The sequence below is a fragment of the Coregonus lavaretus genome (genome assembly GCF_964263955.1).
Source record: "Coregonus lavaretus genome assembly, chromosome: 17".
In the NCBI taxonomy this organism is placed as follows: domain Eukaryota; kingdom Metazoa; phylum Chordata; class Actinopteri; order Salmoniformes; family Salmonidae; genus Coregonus; species Coregonus lavaretus.
Genome location: NC_140004.1, coordinates 22355643 through 22375617, shown reverse-complemented (window position 1 = coordinate 22375617; position 19975 = coordinate 22355643). Strand labels below are relative to the sequence as shown.

The 19975-nt window shown below is 45.4% G+C and overlaps 1 protein-coding gene across 10 annotated transcripts in view; it reads left to right on the top strand.

The window, feature by feature from the left end:
• aak1a (AP2 associated kinase 1a) overlaps positions 1-19975 on the top strand; it is a 47790-nt gene that overhangs the window by 8040 nt on the left and 19775 nt on the right. For 3 of the 10 annotated variants that reach the window (XM_084181193.1, XM_084181194.1, XM_084181190.1), the window contains exons 2-18: positions 3458-3576; positions 5725-5833; positions 5961-6103; positions 6344-6465; positions 6667-6748; positions 6873-7005; positions 8677-8780; positions 11023-11102; positions 11200-11339; positions 11749-11936; positions 12406-12642; positions 13371-13564; positions 14060-14247; positions 14364-14459; positions 14907-15002; positions 18438-18506; positions 19490-19663. In XM_084181193.1, the coding sequence (XP_084037319.1) occupies positions 3458-3576; positions 5725-5833; positions 5961-6103; positions 6344-6465; positions 6667-6748; positions 6873-7005; positions 8677-8780; positions 11023-11102; positions 11200-11339; positions 11749-11936; positions 12406-12642; positions 13371-13564; positions 14060-14247; positions 14364-14459; positions 14907-15002; positions 18438-18506; positions 19490-19663 (2274 nt within the window). The remainder of the gene's footprint in view (positions 1-3457; positions 3577-5724; positions 5834-5960; positions 6104-6343; positions 6466-6666; positions 6749-6872; positions 7006-8676; positions 8781-11022; positions 11103-11199; positions 11340-11748; positions 11937-12405; positions 12643-13370; positions 13565-14059; positions 14248-14363; positions 14460-14906; positions 15003-18437; positions 18507-19489; positions 19664-19975) is intronic. The other 7 variants (XM_084181192.1, XM_084181195.1, XM_084181196.1 and 4 more) reach the window with 7 other exon arrangements.

Genomic DNA, 19975 nt, shown 5'->3' with positions numbered 1-19975 from the left:
TCTTAAATAGTAGGCCGTTTGAGTATGCGGAAATAGGAAGTGTTATATTATGTGCATTTTCGAAAATCTAGTGTCGTTTAAATGCCAGGATGTTATACTAATTTCGGCTTTTCCTCTAGTAAAATTCGCTGCACACTTTTCGGGAATTTAAAATGCATTGGAAGGGGGGGGCTGCGAGTTTTGATAGCTAGATCTCTTTGAGTAGACGACTTGCAAGATAGAGAATAGCGAAGCTTCTGCGGTGGTCTTCAGATGGAAGTCGTTTTTTTGTTCTCCTTAAAATGATCACGACTATTTAATTGTAACATTACTTCTTTGAAAACAGATCTGCTGCCTGCTGTGCCTTTAGTAAAGCTAGCTACTCGAAGTTGCGTTAACGAGCATTACCCATAGACTTCCAGTCATTGTGCGATCTGCTAGCATGCTAGTAGATACCCAAATAATTCCAGTCATTGCTCTAATGCTAGTTTAACGTCCTCCATACTGGACACAGAGACATACAAATGGTATCCACAAGTTCATCTGACTCTGGGGAAGTAGATAAAGGGCCTCATTGCCAAAATCTGGAAGTATCCCTTTAATTTACTCATTTTCCTTTTGTAAAACCCAAAGTGGATTTAAGTTTTCTCATCAAAAAGTGTTTATTGTTTGTAATAAAAATAATAATAATTGATACCGGTACATTTACTGTTGGTGTGTTTTACTTTCAACATTTCAACATTTAAAAAATGCACTCGCAAATCTGAGCTATCTTGTTGCTGGTGCATGGGTAAGCAATAAGGCCCGAGGGGGTGTGGTATATGGCCGATATACCACGGCTAAGGAGTGTTCTTAAGCGCAATGCAATGTGGAGTGCCTGTATACAGCCCTTAGCCGTGGTATATTGGCCATATACCACAAACCCCCGATGTGCCTTATTGCTATTATAAACTGGTTACCAACGTAATTGGAGCAGTAAAAATAACTTTTGTCATACCCGTGGTATACGGTCTGATATACCACGGATGTCAGCCAATCAGCATTCAGGGCTCAAACCACCCAGTGTATAATAACAATTAGATAAGTGTAAACAAAAAAGAAACCCGCACACTGCACTTGCTAGTATCACTTTTTTATTGAAGCTTACGTGTTGGCCTCTTGGCCTTTGTCAGAGCTTTTTGCTCTACTAAACTAAATAAACCATATTTGGTATAATAATTTATTACATTTCAATAGCACTTTTCAAAGTTCCAAAGCGCATCAAAAGCAAAAAACAAACAAGCATGAGTAGCATAACTATAGTTGGCTAGGTCAACCAATAGAGGCCAAGTCTGAGTGCATGCATCCTCCAAAGATGGAGAGGGACAGTGCATGGCTTGATCAGAGGAAGGTGGTCAGGGAGATGGTTGATGAAGATTGAGTCTGGTGACGATCTTGTAGAGGGCTACTCTGGGAACCAGCCTGAGTCTTGTAGCCACTAGACTTCTCCTTCACAATGTATGGCACCCACTTGTGTGACGCCTCATCAGTTCTGGGTGGTTACCACACACAGTTCAGAGTAGTAGCCAGTCATCCTCATTATGCATCTCCCATTCCTCTCAAGCTTCAGGTGACTCTTCAGTTGATACATGCGTAGGCCTACGGTACACTCAAGATTACTCCAAATGCTAGCTACTTGGCTAACATTAGCCCAAAACAACAACATGAAAGGTCACTGGGTGGGGCTACGGACGATCCTTTCTGCTTCATATGAAGCTGTAACTGATGGTAACTGCTAAATAGTATGTAGTACACAGTATGCCTTTTAACTAAGTAGCAGGCAAGCCAGATTCTGGACATGGCCAGAGACTCACTGCAGGGTTGAAATGCTTTAGCTGTGCCAGCAGTAGAAATAGACAAGGAAGCAGTTGTCCAATAAAATGCTCTCAATGATTTGGACCTCGCTTGTTTTATAGGCTGCAGGTGCTCTGTATTCACATACACAGCCACCTCCCAGTTTGTATTGATTCTGCCCAGAGCATGAAGGCCCCTTTTTTAAAGAATAATCTACAAGGTTCAGGAGGACAGACAAGCCTGTTGTCTGTGGTGCAGGGTGAGGAGCCACTGTGAAGTGTTTATGGTGCTTGTGTGTGGATGCAGAAGAGAGAACAACCAATAGGAAGTCAATTTCTTTTTCAGATTAGTGAAACTTGATCCTGGCCCATATCTGCCTCTGCTCTGATCCCTCCAGCTCAGCCAGTGGAGGCTGTGGGCCAGCCAGATGCAGGCCAGCCCGGGAGGTGCTGAGTTAGCCTAGTGCATGTCAATGCAGCAGCACAGCAGAGCTCTCAACCAACCCCTCAGAGCATTAGCTCACCTTTTACTAGCCTGTAATCAGACACAAATACTACCCACACCTTACAGTGCTGTGCTGCAATAACACTGTAGAGCCACCAATCCTTCAAAACACCATATCTGCATCACTGACATAATGCACTACTGTTTTACCTCTCTTTGAACAATGTGAGAAAATTCTAGCTAAGATGCATGCTCAGTATGTTTGGTTCCAGACTGGTGTTATTCTTTATGGAGGCAACGCTAGCCCCCTCACTGTGTGAATGGTGTGTAGATGAAAGAGCCCAGTGTTGTATCACCCGTGGATCACAGCAAGCCAGCACTGCCTCCTGGCTCACAAGAAACAAATAGTGTGCACAGCCAGCCACACAATCACTCATGGTTTTGTGTATCTGCATATGTCTGAATTAGCAGGCGAGAGGGAGAGAAATGGAGAGACCCAGACAAAAGGGCTGTTTTGGAGCCGTGCCGACTGCCCTGTGCGTCAGCCCAATGTGCCTCTAATAGTCGGATGATGGACTCTCACTCACACTTCACCTTCTCCAGTCACAGTGCGGCTGCTCTGCCACCTGCAGTCTTCCTCTGATTCTCATCTCTACTGCTGACTCACCAATGCTATTTTGAGCCTTCCTTTACCACAGCTTCATCCACCCCTCTGACTGAACACAGATTTCACAACATTTCTTCCCAGCTAGCTCTGCCACTGTTTATCCGGGGTCATACAGTGTGTATTTATTTCAGAAGTTTATATGAGAGAGAGGATGAACGTTTCCAGTGTTGTGTGGTGTGCTGCTGTCATGATGAGGTAATGGACCGACTGAAGGAGGCCTGCTCTGCTCTGCTGTACTCCCAGTCAGCCACTATGCAGTATCAGCAGCTTTGACTCATCCAGGCTGACTGGCCATGACTCTGTGCTAATTCAGTCACTGTTACTGACATTTGTCAAGGTCAAAGCGAAGCTCGTCATTTAGCCATTTGGCTCGAGGGGAAACCAGCGTCACAAAACAAACATTTTTGTCGCTCCATATTTAGCTGGTCTCTTGTGTTTATTGTATTCTGTTAGGTTAGCTGACAACGCAGGTGGCCTCAGTGGTGACCTGTGCCACTCAGTCAAAGGTCAATGCTGAAATCTTTCTCTCTCCAGGAGGCTTTGCCATTGTGTTCCTGGTGCGGACCCACCAGGGGGTGCGCTGTGCCCTGAAGAGGATGTACGTCAACAACGAGCACGACCTGCATATCTGCAAGCTAGAGATCCAGATCATGGTGAGAACCGGCTCTGGGCTGGAGTTCTGCTCAGTCTGTCACCCTGTCTACCTTTATAATGCACAGGCTCTCTCAGACAAATGGGCTTCACAAAGGGGGCAAATCACTGTGCCACTGCTGTAGTGAAGCTGATGTAGAACCACACAGATAAAACTACACAAATAAAATAATAGGATTGTGTTTCTATTCTGGAAGAGGTGATATGGGAGAGAGTTGCTGACTATGGAAGGGGGGGGGGGGGTTGACAAAACTAACTTAAACAAACATATACAGGGAGGGAGGGAGAGAGAGAGAGAGAGAGAGAGGGAGCAGAAAGGTGTGTAGTAACTGAGTCACACTCTTAGCTCAGTTAGAGCCTGCTGCTGAATATGTTGAGTTGGAATTCATGCAGATAAACTCCCCCACCCCCTTGGGCCTCAGTTCCCTAACTTGAGGCCATGCTGTAAGATAACCAGCCCCTGCAGCCACACCCTGGGGGGCATTATTGGTACAGGATGACTATCATTATTGGGTCGTTCCACGAAATGGGTGCCTTTTGCGTCCCTTTTATATTTTTAAGTAGAAATAATGCACCAATATTGAATTTTAAAAGCCTGTCATATTAAATGAAGTACACTATAATATAGACCACATGAAGAATTCAATAGATCTGATTTTTAATATGAATAATGGCTATAGTGCCAAAATTCAGCATTTTGACATGTCCCTCCATCAACCCTGTCACTTCTAGGAAGATTTCAACTCACTTAATCCCCAAATGTCTCCAAGTTTCACCACCATTGTAAAGGCCTAGTTATTTTGCTGCTTTGACAGTCATTTCTGAAGGTTATTATTTATATTCATGTGATTGGTGATGTATTTACGTCTGTCCCTCATTTTAAGGCCAACCCTGTTATGCAAACAATTTACTCCTTTAAAATAATGGACCATTCCACCAAGTTAAATGATTCACAGCAAGTGACATTGTTTGAGGCCTCTGAACAGCATGGTGGAAAAGGAAGTAGGTATTCTCTGTCTTTTTGGTCTATTTATAATTGTTTTATCAACTTTAACTGAGGTGGTCAAGTTCAACATATCAACTTTAATTTGATTTAACTTTCGTTATGTGTGGAACATGTATAATTCCTAATTTCATGAACACCATGTGGTCCCATGCTCTTCACAACATGAGGAGTAATGGCCGATCTTCACCTAAAACCTCAACGAGGCCCAAAGGTGACTTTATCACTTTGATATTATACGTGAGTTTATTTGTACAAGGGAGACTTGATCAATGAGAAAATGTTGGATTTATCTCAAACATGAATTTTAAATAATAGTTAAGCAGTTACATAAGTGTCCGTAACAGGGTTGACAGTGTGGAACAAGTGCAGATAAAATCTGTTATGGTAGCTTCTGATGTGTCTAGCTTAGTTCGACTACAGAGGGATGCCATGGTTACCGAGGTGATCTGGTGTCTGTGTTGTCTTCCTACTACTTCACTCTCCTACTGTAACCAAGTATTCCATCAAACTGTCTGTTCTCACTGGCTATACACCTGAATAAGAAAATATTTCTCAAAACACTTTTTGGGTTGTAGGCTCATTTTTATGTTTCTCGCTCTCTCTTTTGCGCGCACACACAGGTTGGCATGACAGTGTGAAAGTGTTATCACACAGTGGTATTATTGGGTGCATATGAGGTAGGGATGTAGCTCAGTTGGTAGAGCATGGCATTTGTGGTTGTGGGTTCGATTCCAGTATAAAAAATAAAAATGTATGCACTCACTAACTGTAAGTCGCTCTGGATAAGAGCGTCTGCTAAATGACTAAAATGTAAATGTAAAATGCTCTTAGTTTATAGGATTTTAATGCCTGAGATGAGAATATTTGTTGTTCCGTACTCAACATATCCTCCATGCAATTGAATGTTGAAAGAAGAGATTAATTTAATTTCTTCCGTTTGCATGTCCAAAAGGCACCCTATTACTTCCAGCCTTTTGGCAGATCCTCAGATTCAGCAAGCAGGAGCAGAATACACTCTGGCAATCCAAAAAACAAAGATCACCATTGTTATGGCAGCCTGTTTGGAATTTGAAAGCAAACCAGAGACCTATGAGGTTATTTAAATTCTTTGTAATATTAACCAATTGTGTGTGTGCATGTGCAGAGGGACCTTGTGGGCCACAGGAACATTGTGGGTTTCCTGGACTCCAGTATAACTGCAGTGGGAGCAGGAGATGTCTGGGAGGTCCTCATCCTCATGGACTTCTGTCGTGGTAATTCTGCCCCTCTTTCCTGATCAATCACTTTAGTGGTTTCATTAGTGTACAAACCTCATACCATGACAGGAGCGTATCTACTTTGTTTCCAAACCCATTGTAAGTCCTCCCTGGTTTGTTGCAGGTGGTCAGGTGGTGAACCTGATGAACCAGCGTCTGCAGACAGGCTTCACTGAGGCAGAGGTGCTGCAGATCTTCTGTGACACCTGCGAGGCCGTGGCCCGCCTCCACCAGTGCAAGACGCCAATCATCCATCGAGATCTCAAGGCACGAGCACTTCACACACACCCTCAGAGTCTGCACCCTACTCACACTTGCCTTTATCATGTCTTCTTTATCTGTTTGTCTTTAATAAATGTCCTAGCTGCATATATGTGTCCCAGCATGAGAAGTGAACCATGAAGTGTATAAATATGTTACACACCATTCAAAGATCAACTCAGGAGTCACCTGTCTCAGGAGTCACCTGTCTCAGCAGTCATCTTTGTGTCTCTATCTCCTCTGCAGGTGGAGAATATCCTACTCCATGACCGGGGACACTACGTGCTGTGTGACTTTGGCAGCGCCACCAACCGCTTCCAGGACCCTCAGACAGAGGGCGTGCCACTGGTGGAAGAGGAAATCAAGAAGTGAGTGATTCTGAAGAGCTTCACCTCAACTGGAATACTGAACTCATGGGAGTGGTTTGATAGTTTTAGTCTAGTGAACCAACAAGTACAACCGGTTGGGATGTTGTGGATTAACTGTGCCAAGTGAACCCTATTGAGGACATTTATCTGCAATTGAAGTCCTTCCTAAATTAGTGTGCTCCCTTGCTTCCCCACCTTAAGGTACACTACTCTGTCATACCGAGCCCCAGAGATGATCAACCTTTACAATGGCATGGTCATCACTACAAAGGCAGACATCTGGGTGAGTTGGCATACTGCTGAATCGCCATGAGAGATTATGACTGGTTTCTCTCCACTATAGAGTTATGTTGGCTTGATGCCAGGTAATAAAAGGTGTCCTGATGTGCACTGTGCTGTCTCTACAGGCTATGGGCTGCCTGCTGTATAAACTGTGCTACTTCACCCTGCCGTTTGGGGAGAGCCAGGTGGCCATCTGTGATGGCAGCTTCACTATTCCAGACAACTCCCGCTACTCCCAGGACATGCACTGCCTCATCAGTGAGTAGCCATCCTCCCTGTCAACTCCTACTGAATGGTCTGTGCGTTCGTATGTAAGAGAGTTGTCTTTCTGGCTCTGTCTTTCTCTCTGTGCCCCTTCTCTCTTTCACAGTGCAAGTCCTTTAGTCCAAAGAGATAAATATACAGTGCATTCGGAAAGTATTCAAACCCCTTGGATTTTTCCACATTTTATTACGTTACAGCCTTATTCTATAATGGATTAAATAGTTTTTCCCCCCTCATCAATCTACACACAATACCCCATAATGACAAAGCAAATCTATTCAAAATAGGAAACTGAAATATCACATTTACGTAAGTATTCAGACCCTTTACTCAGTACTTTGTTGAAGCACCTTTGGCAGCGATTACAGCCTTGAGTCTTCTTGGGTATGATGCTACAAGCTTGACACACCTGTATGTGGGGAGTTTCTCCCATTCTTCTCTGCAGATCCTCTCAAGCTCTGTCAGGTTGGATGGGGAGCGTCGCTGCACAGCTATTTCCAGGTCTCTCCAGAGATGTTTGATTGGGTTCAAGTCCGGGCTCTGGCTGGGCCACTCAAGGACATTCAGAGACTTGACCCGAAGCCACTCCTGCATTGTCTTGGCTGTGTGCTTAGGGTTGTTGTCCTGTTGGAAGGTGAACCTTCGCCCCAATCTGAGGTCCTGAGTGCTCTGGAGCAGGGTTTCATCAAGGATCTCTCTATACTTTGCTCCGTTCATCTTTCACTCGATCCTGACTAGTCTCCCAGTCCCTGCCGCTGAAAAACATCCCCACAGCATGATGCTGCCACCACCATGCTTCACCGTAGGGATGGTGCCAGGTTTCCTCCAGACGTGACGCTTGGCATTCAGGCCAAAGAGTTCAATCTTGGTATCATCAGACCAGAGAATCTTGTTTCTCATGGTCTGAGAGTCCTTTAGGTGCCTTTTGGCAAACTTTAAGCGGGCTGTAATGTGTCTTTTACTGAGGAGTGGCTTCCGTCTGGCCACTACCATAAAGGCATGATTGGTGGAGTGCTGCAGAGATGGTTGTCCTTCTGGAAGATTCTCCCATCTCCATATAGGAACTGTGGAGCTCTGTCAGTGACCATCGGGTTCTTGGTCACCTCCCTGACCAAGAACCTCCTTCTCCCCCGATTGCTCAGTTTGGCCAGCGGCCAGGTCTAGGAAGAGTCTTGGCGGTTCCAAACTTCTTCCATTAAAGAATGATGGAGGCCACTGTGTTCTTGGACCTTCAATGCTGCAGAAATGTTTTTGTACCCTTCCACAGATCTGTGCCTCTACGGACAGTTCCTTCAACCTCATGGCTTGGTTTTTGCTTTGACGTGCACTGTCAACTGTGGGACTTTTATATAGACTGGTGTGTGCCTTTCCAAATCATGTCCAATCAATTGAATTTACCAAATGTGGACTAAATGTAAACAGGATGCACATGAGCTCAATTTCGAGTCTCAAAGCAAAGGGTCTGAATACTTTATAAATGTGCAACATTTTCTAAACTGTTCGCTTTGTCATTATGGGGTACTGTGTTTAGATTGAGGGGGAAGAAATCCATTTTAGAATAAGGCTGTAACGTAACAAAATGTGGAAAAAGTCAAATGGTCTGAACTTTCAGAATGCACTGTATCAGTATGATAATTACCAACCATATTTTCTTCCATTCATCAGGATACATGCTGGAGCCTGACCCTGAAAAGAGACCAGATATCTATCAAGTGTCCTACTTCGCCTTCAAGCTGGCCCGTATCGAATGCCCCATCCAGAACATACATGTAAGTCACCTCATCATCAGTAATGACAACAGGACTAGAAAATCTCCCCGGAGACGAAGGTTACAACCAAATAATTCAAAGGGTCATAATGTAGAGGAACTTTTAACTTTATCTGAATTGTTACCTTGCTCTCCAAATGCCAGGTGTAAGTCAATCATTGAAAGTAAGAGATGATACAGTGAGGGAAAAAAGTATTTGATCCCCTGCTGATTTTGTACGTTTGCCCACTGACAAAGAAATGATCAGTCTATAATTTTAATGGTAGGTTTATTTGAACAGTGAGAGACAGAATAACAACAAAAAAATCCAGAAAAACGCATATCAAAAATGTTATAAATTGATTTGCATTTTAATGAGGGAAATAAGTATTTGACCCCCTCTCAATCAGAAAAGATTTCTGGCTCCCAGGTGTCTTTTATACAGGTAACAAGCTGAGATTAGGAGCACTCCCGTGTGCTCCTAATCTCAGCTTGTTACCTGTATAAAAGACACCTGTCCACAGAAGCAATCAATCAATCAGATTCCAAACTCTCCACCATGGCCAAGACCAAAGAGCTCTCCAAGGATGTCCGGGACAAGATTGTAGACCTACACAAGGCTGGAATGGGCTACAAGACCATCGCCAAGCAGCTTGGTGAGAAGGTGACAACAGTTGGTGCGATTATTCGCAAATGGAAGAAACACAAAAGAACTGTCAATCTCCCTCGGCCTGGGGCTCCATGCAAGATCTCACCTCGTGGAGTTGCAATGATCATGAGAACGGTGAGGAATCAGCCCAGAACTACACGGGAGGATCTTGTCAATGATCTCAAGGAAGCTGGGACCATAGTCACCAAGAAAACAATTGGTAACACACTATGCCGTGAAGGACTGAAATCCTGCAGCGCCCGCAAGGTCCCCCTGCTCAAGAAATCGCATATACAGGGCCGTCTGAGGTTTGCCAATGAACATCTGAATGATTCAGAGGAGAACTGGGTGAAAGTGTTGTGGTCAGATGAGACCAAAATTGAGCTCTTTGGCATCAACTCAACTCGCCGTGTTTGGAGGAGGAGGAATGCTGCCTATGACCCCAAGAACACCATCCCCACCGTCAAACATGGAGGTGGAAACATTATGCTTTGGGGGTGTTTATCTGCTAAGGGGACATGACAACTTCACCGCATCAAAGGGACGATGGACGGGGCCATGTACCGTCAAATCTTGGGTGAGAACCTCCTTCCCTCAGCCAGGGCATTGAAAATGGGTTGTGAATGGGTATTCCAGCATGACAATGACCCAAAACACACGGCCAAGGCAACAAAGGAGTGGCTCAAGAAGAAGCACATTAAGGTCCCGGAGTGGCCTAGCCAGTCTCCAGACCTTAATCACATAGAAAATCTGTGGAGGGAGCTGAAGGTTCGAGTTGACAAACATCAGCCTCGAAACCTTAATGACTTGGAGAAGATCTGCAAAGAGGAGTGGGACAAAATCCCTCCTGAGATGTGAGCAAACCTGGTGGCCAACTACAAGAAACATCTGACCTCTGTGATTGCCAACAAGGGTTTTGCCACCAAGTACTAAGTCATGTTTTGCAGAGGGGTCAAATACTTATTTCCCTCATTAAAATGCAAATCAATTTATAACATTTTTGACATGCGTTTTTCTGGATTTTTTTGTTGTTATTCTGTCTCTCACTGTTCAAATAAACCTACCATTAAAATTATAGACTGATCATTTCTTTGTCAGTGGGCAAACGTACAAAATCAGCAGGGGATCAAATACTTTTTTCCCTCACTGTATGTAAGGCACTGTACTTAATGTTATTTTATTTAAAATGTAAGAAGCTTTCACATTTTACTAAGATGTTGTATTCATGTCTAATCTTTTTGGAAAGCAACATAAGTCTATTGCAAAATGCCAGAGGATGGGGGAGCAAGCGGCTTTGTGGTTGTTGCCAGTTGGCTGCCCACCATCCCCCAGGCCCCTTTGCTTTGCATTGATAGAGCAATGTCAGCACTCAATCATCTGACACAGCACATTTCAGACCACATTCCCAGTGGACATTCAAGGCCGATTCATGGAATCTTTAACTGATCATGACATTGCTGCAGTCATGTCATGCAGAAGTTATAATGATAAAGGGTTCTTGTTCCCTCGCTGTGACAAAAGGAAAACCATTACACTAGAAATCTGAGTGAAGCTGATTGATTTAAATTGAGTAGTATATCTAAGCATAGTACTGAAACTCTTCTCACCTTCACAGAACTATCCTATTCCTACAAAACTTCCTGAACCAATCAGAGCCAGCGAAGCTGTGGCCAAAAAGAGTCAATCCAAAGCCAGGTAAGTGAGGAGCATGAGAATCCCTTTTTTAAATTATAGTTACAGATGTAAAGCTCCGGCAATGATAACCTGTCTTGCCCTTCCGCTCCCCTCCCAGGCTCTCAGACCCTGTCCCCACAACAGAGACGTCCATCGCGCCCCGGTCACGACCCAAAGCTGGAGGGGCCCAGCCCATAGGCATCCTGCCCATCCAGCCGGCCCTCACCCCACGCAAGAGACCCAGCGTGGCTGCAGGAGGTACGCACACACTACCCTCTGTGCCTTCTTTGTTTCTCAGTCAAAGCTTGAACCACAAGGACCTGATAATGTGGTGAGCAGAGAGCTGAGGCCTGCAAGCAGGGAAAGTCTCTAATCCTGTCACAAAACACTCACCGAGATAGACATCCTGTATTGAGCTTGATGTATTGAACTGTTCCACGTGTTTGGCTGACATAACATGGCCTTGTAATCCCAGTGGTTTAATTTGTCCGTCCGGACAAGGCTTTAATAGTCTATTAATGAGCCCTTGGTGACACCCATAGTCTATCTGAGCCCTTCTGTCCATCTGCTTGTATAGAGACCGATAGGAGCTGCAAGCTTGTCTGTTTTAGTCAATTGTTATCAATGTCATCCTTCCAAGACAGCCATCTTTTCCCCTGTACTACAGGTGTTTTAGGCGCTGCCCAGCCGGCTGTTGCTGTTCAATTAGTCCAGCAGGTGCCTGCTGCACAGGCCACATCCCCACTGGCTCAGACCGCCCCTTCGCAGCCCATGGCCACGCCCCAGCATCAGCAGGGTCTCTTCATGAAGCAGCAGGCTGCAGCCTTCTTCAGCCCACAGCAGAAGACCAACCAGGTGGGCATATCTCTTATCAGTCTGCTAAAGGCACTATATATTACCTTGTGTTTGGGCTTCTTAATATATCAGAGAATCTTGTTGCCATTTGCCAATAATATGAAGTCATTGTTTTTTATGCATCCATTTATTGCCTTCTAACTTATGATATTTCTATGTAGAGTGCACTTTTAGCAGGACCTCTGAATAACCTTGTGGTTTTGAATGAAATTGAATCAAACTGAATAACTTGATTGACTTTCCAGGAACTCCCCTCTGATCTGTTAATTAAAATACACTAAGATGTCATGTGTAACAAAAATCCAACTGCAGAAATGACAACTTTCATGAAATACACAGGGAACAGAAGGGTGAACTGGTTTGCACTTGGCAGAGCAATAACTCATCCCAAACTGGGCCAAATTAGACAGTAGGGAGGGGTTTTCCTGAACACTGGTTGTGTTTCTCCCACCATCCTATCCCTAAGCAGCATCAGCTGGTGCAGACCATCTACAAACAACAGCAGCAGCCTCCCATCCCGACCCCCCAGGGCTCTGTGGCTGTGCAGCCCAAAACGAATCCTGTGGCTCCTGTTGCTCCTCTGCAGCAGCAGCCAGCCAGCCCTGCGGCAGACCTCCCCTCCCCCCAACCACCAGCCCCCCCTCAGCCTGCAGCCCCAGGACCTAAAGCCACAGGACCTGCACTTGACTGTGACTCTGAGCCCACGGTAAACCCCCTTCCCTCCGGCAACCTGCTGGTCTGTGGGACAGGGAGGGCTAACAGGCCCATCTCCTCTGGCAGCCTGCTGCCTTGTGGGACAGGGGGACTAACAGGCCCTGGCTCTCTGTCTGGGGCCTTAGAATCTGGCTAATCACCTAACACTGACTTTGTATGCATTCTGCATTTGCATTGGATTAGTTCCCTTTAAAATAACTGCATGTTTTATTGATCTATGTAAACAATGATGTAGAAATACTTGCTCTTGGATTGGTCCTGTATACTGTTGTGAGGACTGAATTAAGCAGTCTAAAAAGGATACATCAGTGCTTCTCACTAACATCGAAGACAGATCTTTCATACTTTGCATAGTGATCAAATATAATTCAACCAAAAGGATAAGATTTAGAAGCTGTCTAGTGGCTTTTCCTTTCACTATGGTTATAATGTCTAAAAGTTGTCATGAAACATCTCTGTCACTGGAACCTGTCACCACTCAGTTCTGTCTCCTTTGTGATTTATTGTTCTAAATCTAATCTCTGTCAAAAATATGAATCAATAACGGATCATCCTGAAAACCATCCATTGGTATTTTGCCACTAATCAACCATGTCTTTTCACCAACCAATAGAATAGCTAATCAACTTGGATCAACCTGTCATTTTCTTCCTTCTGATATTCGGTGTGATATTTTCCTTATCTCCATATTAAACCCTTTCTCTCGCTCTCTCCTCCCAGCATCTGGCTCCTGGACGTGGGCTCCACAAGGTTGGCTCCCTGACGCCCCCCTCCTCCCCAAAGATGGCCCCCCGAGGCAGTCACAGACGCATCCTGAGCGACGTCACCCACAGTGCTGTGTTTGGGGTCCCAATCAGCAAGTCAACCCAGCTACTGCAGGCGGCTGCAGCCGAGGCCAGCCTCAACAAGTCCAAGTGAGCTGAATTAACCCATCTCAATGAACTGAGGAATCAACTGTCCATTCATTCCACACACTGACTGACTGAATGACTGACTGACTGACTGAGTGAGATGCAGGCCAATGAACAGGCCATTCATACAGAGAACCTTAATAGCCCATATAGTTCAACACAGGAATAAACAGTCCATTCAATCTACAAATAATAATAATAATAATAATATATAAATAATATGCCATTTAGCAGACGCTTTTATCCAAAGCGACTTACAGTCATGCGTGCATACATTTTTTTGTGTACGGGTGGTCCCGGGGATCGAACCCACTACCTTGGCGTTACAAGCGCCGTGCTCTACCAGCTGAGCTACAGAGGACCACAAATATCTCAATAGGATTTTTAATTACCCATATTTGCATGCATGTTTTATATTTGGCACAGACTTGTTTGTACTTAAGATAAATGAGATGGATGATTTCCACTGTAACCTTTGTTTTCCTATGTGTGTTGTAGGTCAGCCAGCACCACTCCCTCTGGCTCCCCCTGCTCCTCCCAGCAGAGTGTGTACCAGCCAGGGCAGGGCGGTGCCCAGACAGCCCCCTCTGCACTCACTGGCAGCTGGAACCCTTTTGGTGACGACAACTTCTCCAAGCTCAGTGCCGAGGAGCTGCTCAACAAGGACTTTGCCAAGCTGGCCGAGAGTAAGACCACAATGTCCAGTCTGTGTATAGACATCTACAAGTGCAATGGATAGTTGGTAGATAGGTAAATGAACAGAGGTGATGTTGTTTTCTAATTGTGTATGTCTTTATGACAGCTACAACAGGGGAGAGGGCCAGCCTCTCTACAGAGAACCTAATTTCAGGGCTGCAGCCTGTCTCTGCTGCTGGGTCCACAGGCAAGGCTTTCCCGGGTAAGACCCCACGTGTTCACCAGCCTTCCTCTCTGTGTCATACAGACGTTATTATTCCTCTCCCTCATCTCTACATATTTCCCATGTGGTGTCCTGTTGTTTTTAGCTGTCGGCTTCTTCTCTGTAAATCTTTCTTTCGAAGATCGATTTTTCTCCTGCTCTGTAGAATTCTTTCTTTGAGAGATGTATCGGTTTGAGCTGTCAAGTGAACCTCTCGCACCTTTCTCTGAGACAATTTTCTCTGAGCCCAACCCAAGCCAATTACTGTTGTGTAATTTGTTCTCCTCAGCTCTGTTGTCCTCTTACATCTTGTTGACTTTCTATTAGATCAGTAACTGTCATAACCAACCATACCATCTTCTCCAACATCCTTCCTCCCCTATTCTCCTGCTGTCTCTCATTCTTTCTCTCCTTCTCCCGCTTTCTTTCTCCATGTGTGATGTTAAGCTGAGAGAGGTGCTGACATCCTGGGTTTGGATGCAGGCTCAGCGATTTTGAGTGTCCCGGACCCCTTTAACGCCCTCTCCCTCTCTGACACCACAGGTAACGCCCTTTCCCAGCATGCAACGTTGTTGTGGAATGTATTGGCAGGTTCCACTTCTCTGTCCTGCCAGGATCCCTACTTTACCATCAAGCATCCATCCAATGTGTTTCAATTCTTGCGCATAGATGTTCCTGAGACACTCATGTTGGTGGATTGTATGTGGCCTATATCTAATGTTTAAAGCCATTGTTTAGATCATGACTGGGGTGACATGGCTTTGCTCTGTAGTCCTATTGTCCCTGTCCTCTTAGCATAATTGATTCCCTTTCAGCTCCTATGAATAGAGACCTTAGCTGGATTGCCTCACACTTGTGGACCGTGCCTCTGTCTGTACTGTTGCCTGGTTACCTGAAGGACACATTCTCCTTTGTTAATCGGATTGCTGTTCCTCTGGAGGCGCCTGCTTTAGAATGCCTCTGTCACTGAGAACAGTGGGAAAGTTCAGCGTCACATCTGAGCTCTTCCTTTAGTTGGTAGTTGATTGCTTTTCCAAATGGCTCAGGAGCAATACTCTGTCCTCAGTTTATCTTAACACAGACTAGGCTGTATTCACTGTAAGGTTCAGATAATCGCTCCAATGACAGTCAGTGGATGCCAGTGTTGTCAGTTAGTGGGGACTGAGCTGAGGGGAAAAAGGCTGCCTGTTACATAATCTGGGTGTGGTTAATCTTCTCTGTCCTCTCCCAACTCACTCAGTCTTTAAACACAGGTCACAAAGAGAGTGAGAGCACTGAGGATTTACTGGCACACAGCACCAGTAGAGCCCATAACAGGAACTGCACCCCATTTGCCTCATGCAGCGTGACTCATCTCCTTTGCATAGAGTTGATCAGGCTGTTGATTGTGGCCAGTGGAATGTTGTCCCACTCCTTTTCAATGGCTGTGCGAAGTTCCTGGATATTGGCTATTCCTGGAACATGCTGTCGTGCAAATCGATCCAGAGCATCCCAAACGTGCTCAATGGGTGACATGTCTAGTGAGTATGCAGGCCATGGAAGAACTTGGACATTTTCAGCTTCCAGGAATTGTATTTATAGATCCTTGTGACATGGGGCCGTGCATTATCATGCTGAAACATGAGGTGATGGCGGCAGATGAATGGCACAGTATCTCTGTGCATTCAAATTGGCATCGATAAAATGCAATTGTGTTCGTTGTCCGTAGCTTATGCCTGCCCATACCGTCACCCTACCGCCACCATGGGGCACTCTGTTTACAAAGTTTACGTCCGCAAACCGATGCCATCTGCCCGGTACAGTCGTAACCGGGAGTCATCCGTGAAGAGCACACTTCTCCACCATGCCAGTGGCCATCGAAGGTGAGCATTTGCCCACTGAAGTTGGTTACGACGCCGATCTGCAGTCAGGTCAAAACCCTGGTGAGAACGACGAGCACTCAGATTAGCTTCCCTGAGACGGTTTCTGACAGTTTGTGCAGAAATTCTTCAGTTGTGCAAACCCACAGTTTCATCAGCTATCCGGGTGGCTGGTCTCAGACGATCCCGCAGGTGAAGAAGCTGGATGTGGAGGTCCTGGGCTGGCGTGGTTACACATGGTCTGTGGTTGTGAGGCCGATTGGACGTACTGCCAATTTCCCTAAAACAACATTGGAGGCGGCTTATGGTAGAAAAATGAACATGCAACAGCTATGGTGGACATTCCTGCAGTCAGTTGTGGCATTGTGTTATGTGACACAACTGTACATTTTAGAGTGGCCTTTTATTGTCCCTAGCACAAGGTGCACCTGTGTAATGATCATGTTTAATCAGCTTCTTGATATGCCACCCTATCAGGTGGATGGATTATCTTCGCAAAGGAAAAATGCTCACTAACAGGGATGTAAACAAATTTGTGCACAAACTTTGAGCAAAATAAGCTTTTTGTGCGTATGGAACATTTCTGGGATATTTTTATTTCCGCTCATGAAACCTGTGACCAACACTTTGCATGCGTTTTATATTTTTGTTCAGTATAAATAAGACTCTGGAGTACACAGACTTTGTCATAGCAGTTTATCATTGACCTGCGACCTCTCTCCCTTAGTGAAGGGGGCAAATGGGCAGCTGTGCTGTGTCATATTCTGAGCCCCCAGGCCCAGGTCCTCTGTCCCCCTGTCTCTCCATAGCAGCCAGTCACCTGTAAGTATGTATGGAGATGAGATTTTGACCCAGAAGATACTCACTCACATGCATGCAACTGGTTTGTACTCAGTCTGTTTGGATGCACTAACCTGCTGGAGAGGCACATCCTGAAGGCAGTCCTCCTGCTTTGTCTGTGGCACGGCCCTGGAACACCCAGCAAAGCTTACTTAACAAGGATACTGTCAGTCAGGTGTCTAGCAGTGCTGGCTGATCCAACACTTGTTCAGTGATGAAAGTGGAGAAGAGACATGTAAGAACAGTCAGTGATGTAGGCCTAGTCTGTGGACTGGTGCTATGGTAGCTAACCCCTGGTATATTTTTGTTGAGTGAGGCTGACATTTTGCTCTTTAGTCCGTCAACTAATGACCCTATAAAGATGAAATACTGACACTAGCTGCTGTGTGTTTGTATTCGTCTCCATGTCATTGGTTGATGGGATGGAATGATGTGTTGGTGGTTTAAGGCTAGCAGTTCTTTTTGAAGGCATGCTGTTTTTCTCCACTACTTGTTTGACATGAATGGTATTACCTGCCTGAAATAAACATGTCCTCTACTCAAGCATGGTCTGTGCACTCCGTCATCACACTAGGAGGGATTTTCTGCTGAAGAGTAAAGGAGAGACTGGTGTCTTCATAGCATTCCTCATGGCAGAATACCCAGCCAATAGAAAAATATCTTCACAAATCCAAGAACTAACAGCTGCTACACCTTGATAACGTTACCAACTAATTCTCACCTTGATAGTATAATTATCATGTTCTCATTTGTACTTAGATGAGCCTAGCGTACATTTCTTCCCTTTGCCTCAGTCCTACTACATCATCTCACATTTTCTCCCCCTACTCATACTTTTCTTATGCACATTCTCTTTCTTTCCTCTCTCTTTCGATGCTTTCCTCCCTCCCGTTCCTCCTTGTCCTCTCCTCTCGTCCCTCTGTCTGGATGGCTCACAGAGAAGCTGATTGAGGGACTGAAGTCCCCTGAGACATCTCTGCTGCTCCCTGACCTTTTACCCCTGGCTGACCCCTTCAGCAGCTCTGCAGAGGGCAACAGTAATGGTAACAGGCTCTCCTGCCTGTCTGTCTGTCTATCTGCCTGTCTGTCTGCCTGCCTGCCTGCCTGCATGCCTTCCTCTCCTCTTCCTGTATCCTCTCTCACATGAGAGATGCTTCAGGTTGTTTATGAACTGAAGTCCATCATATACTTTATTCTCTGGAGCTGGAGCTCTTTGGTTTCCTCTCTCCTTTTCATTCATTTTCTTATCTGACCATCTCTCCTGTTCCTCTTTCATCAGCAGCAAAGGCTGAGATGTGTGTGGACTCTCTGATACCGGGCCTGGAGACAGTCTCAGCCAGCCTGCCAGGTTAGTGTCCTAAACTGTACCTTACTGTTCTTACCATTCCTTAAATAATATAGGCAATGTTATTACATTATTGCCGTACATCGCTATGACGTATGCTCTGTGTGGGGCCACAAGGCAATGAGTTATTGGGTTAACACAAAGGGGGATTTGCCTCCACTAAGATTGAATGTGTTTTTTCTGCCATCAACGTCATACAGGGATATGACTCTTAGTTCAGAAGCTCTGTTGTGGTTTCCTTTGTGTTAACTATTGCTTGGTGTTGAAAAGACCAAGTCATTTATCAGTAACCTGCGCAAACATACCCTGCCAGGGCTTGCTGAAAGGTTTGCCTGTACCAAATTAATATTCCCTGTCACCATTTCTTCAATGCTGTCAACTAAACTGTCTGGAACGGTTGCGACAGTGAGCGTCTCGGTTTATTGCAATGATCCGTTGCTATGACGTACTCTTGAGGGCGAACAGGAAAACATTTGCAGTGCACTGTTCATTAGCATTGCTGATTCTGCTCCAGATGAACATGAGCACAGTGTGAATGTTAGTGTAATGGCTGACATTCCCCAGTGAATGTAGGCTGGATCTGAGGACAAGGCCGCTACTGCTGAGCGATAGAGCGTGTCTGCTGCCCCTGGCTTTGACCTCTCAATATCGAGCAGTAGGCAGTTTTTCCCTCCGCTCCCACCTTTTGGTAGTAGTGTCAATCTGTGCCACTAGAGGGCACCAATGGACAATGGTCCTGTCATTAGTCCAACTCCTACATGCAGCAAAGTACCACTACTAGTGTGGGGTTTGATCAGGGGATATCTACTTTGAGGATGAACGTAAATCTGAGAGTAAGAAGCTCATTCACTTTTGGTCTAATCTTTTTTCTGTGGGAAAAGGGTGAGCATGCTTACTAACCTACTGCTTTTTCTTCTGCTTGGGTTAATGGTCTTTCATTTTCTTTCCCTCCATATTAACCCCTGGCCTCCCCTCCCCTCCCTCAGACCCTCTGGCTGGAGAGGACTCTCTGCTGGGCTGCTCTTTGCTGTCTCACACCTCCACCCCTGGGGATCAAACTGTCTGTGCACCCCCCTCCTGCTCCTCTGCCCCTCCTGGCTCTGCTTCCTGTCTGGACAAACTAGCTCCAGTCTCATTTGGCACTGCCCAGGCATCTGCTGGTAAGACCTCCTCTCTCCAGCTGTCATATATTGTATGTTACCTGGGGTGAAACGCCTCACAGCAAGTCTGACCTGTGTTCAGCCCAAACTAAATCACAGTACCACAGACCGGCAGTATCTCTCAGCTTTAAAGACCAGTCAGACTACTAAAATATACATGTTCAAAGCCAAGCGACCTTTGAATTGATGATGTTAAACTACCCAGTTAACTATCATATTACTAATATCAACATGAACTATATCATTTCAGAAGGGTAATGAGATATTGATACAGACATGTTGGCAGCCTGTATCAAGGGCCCTTTCATTGCA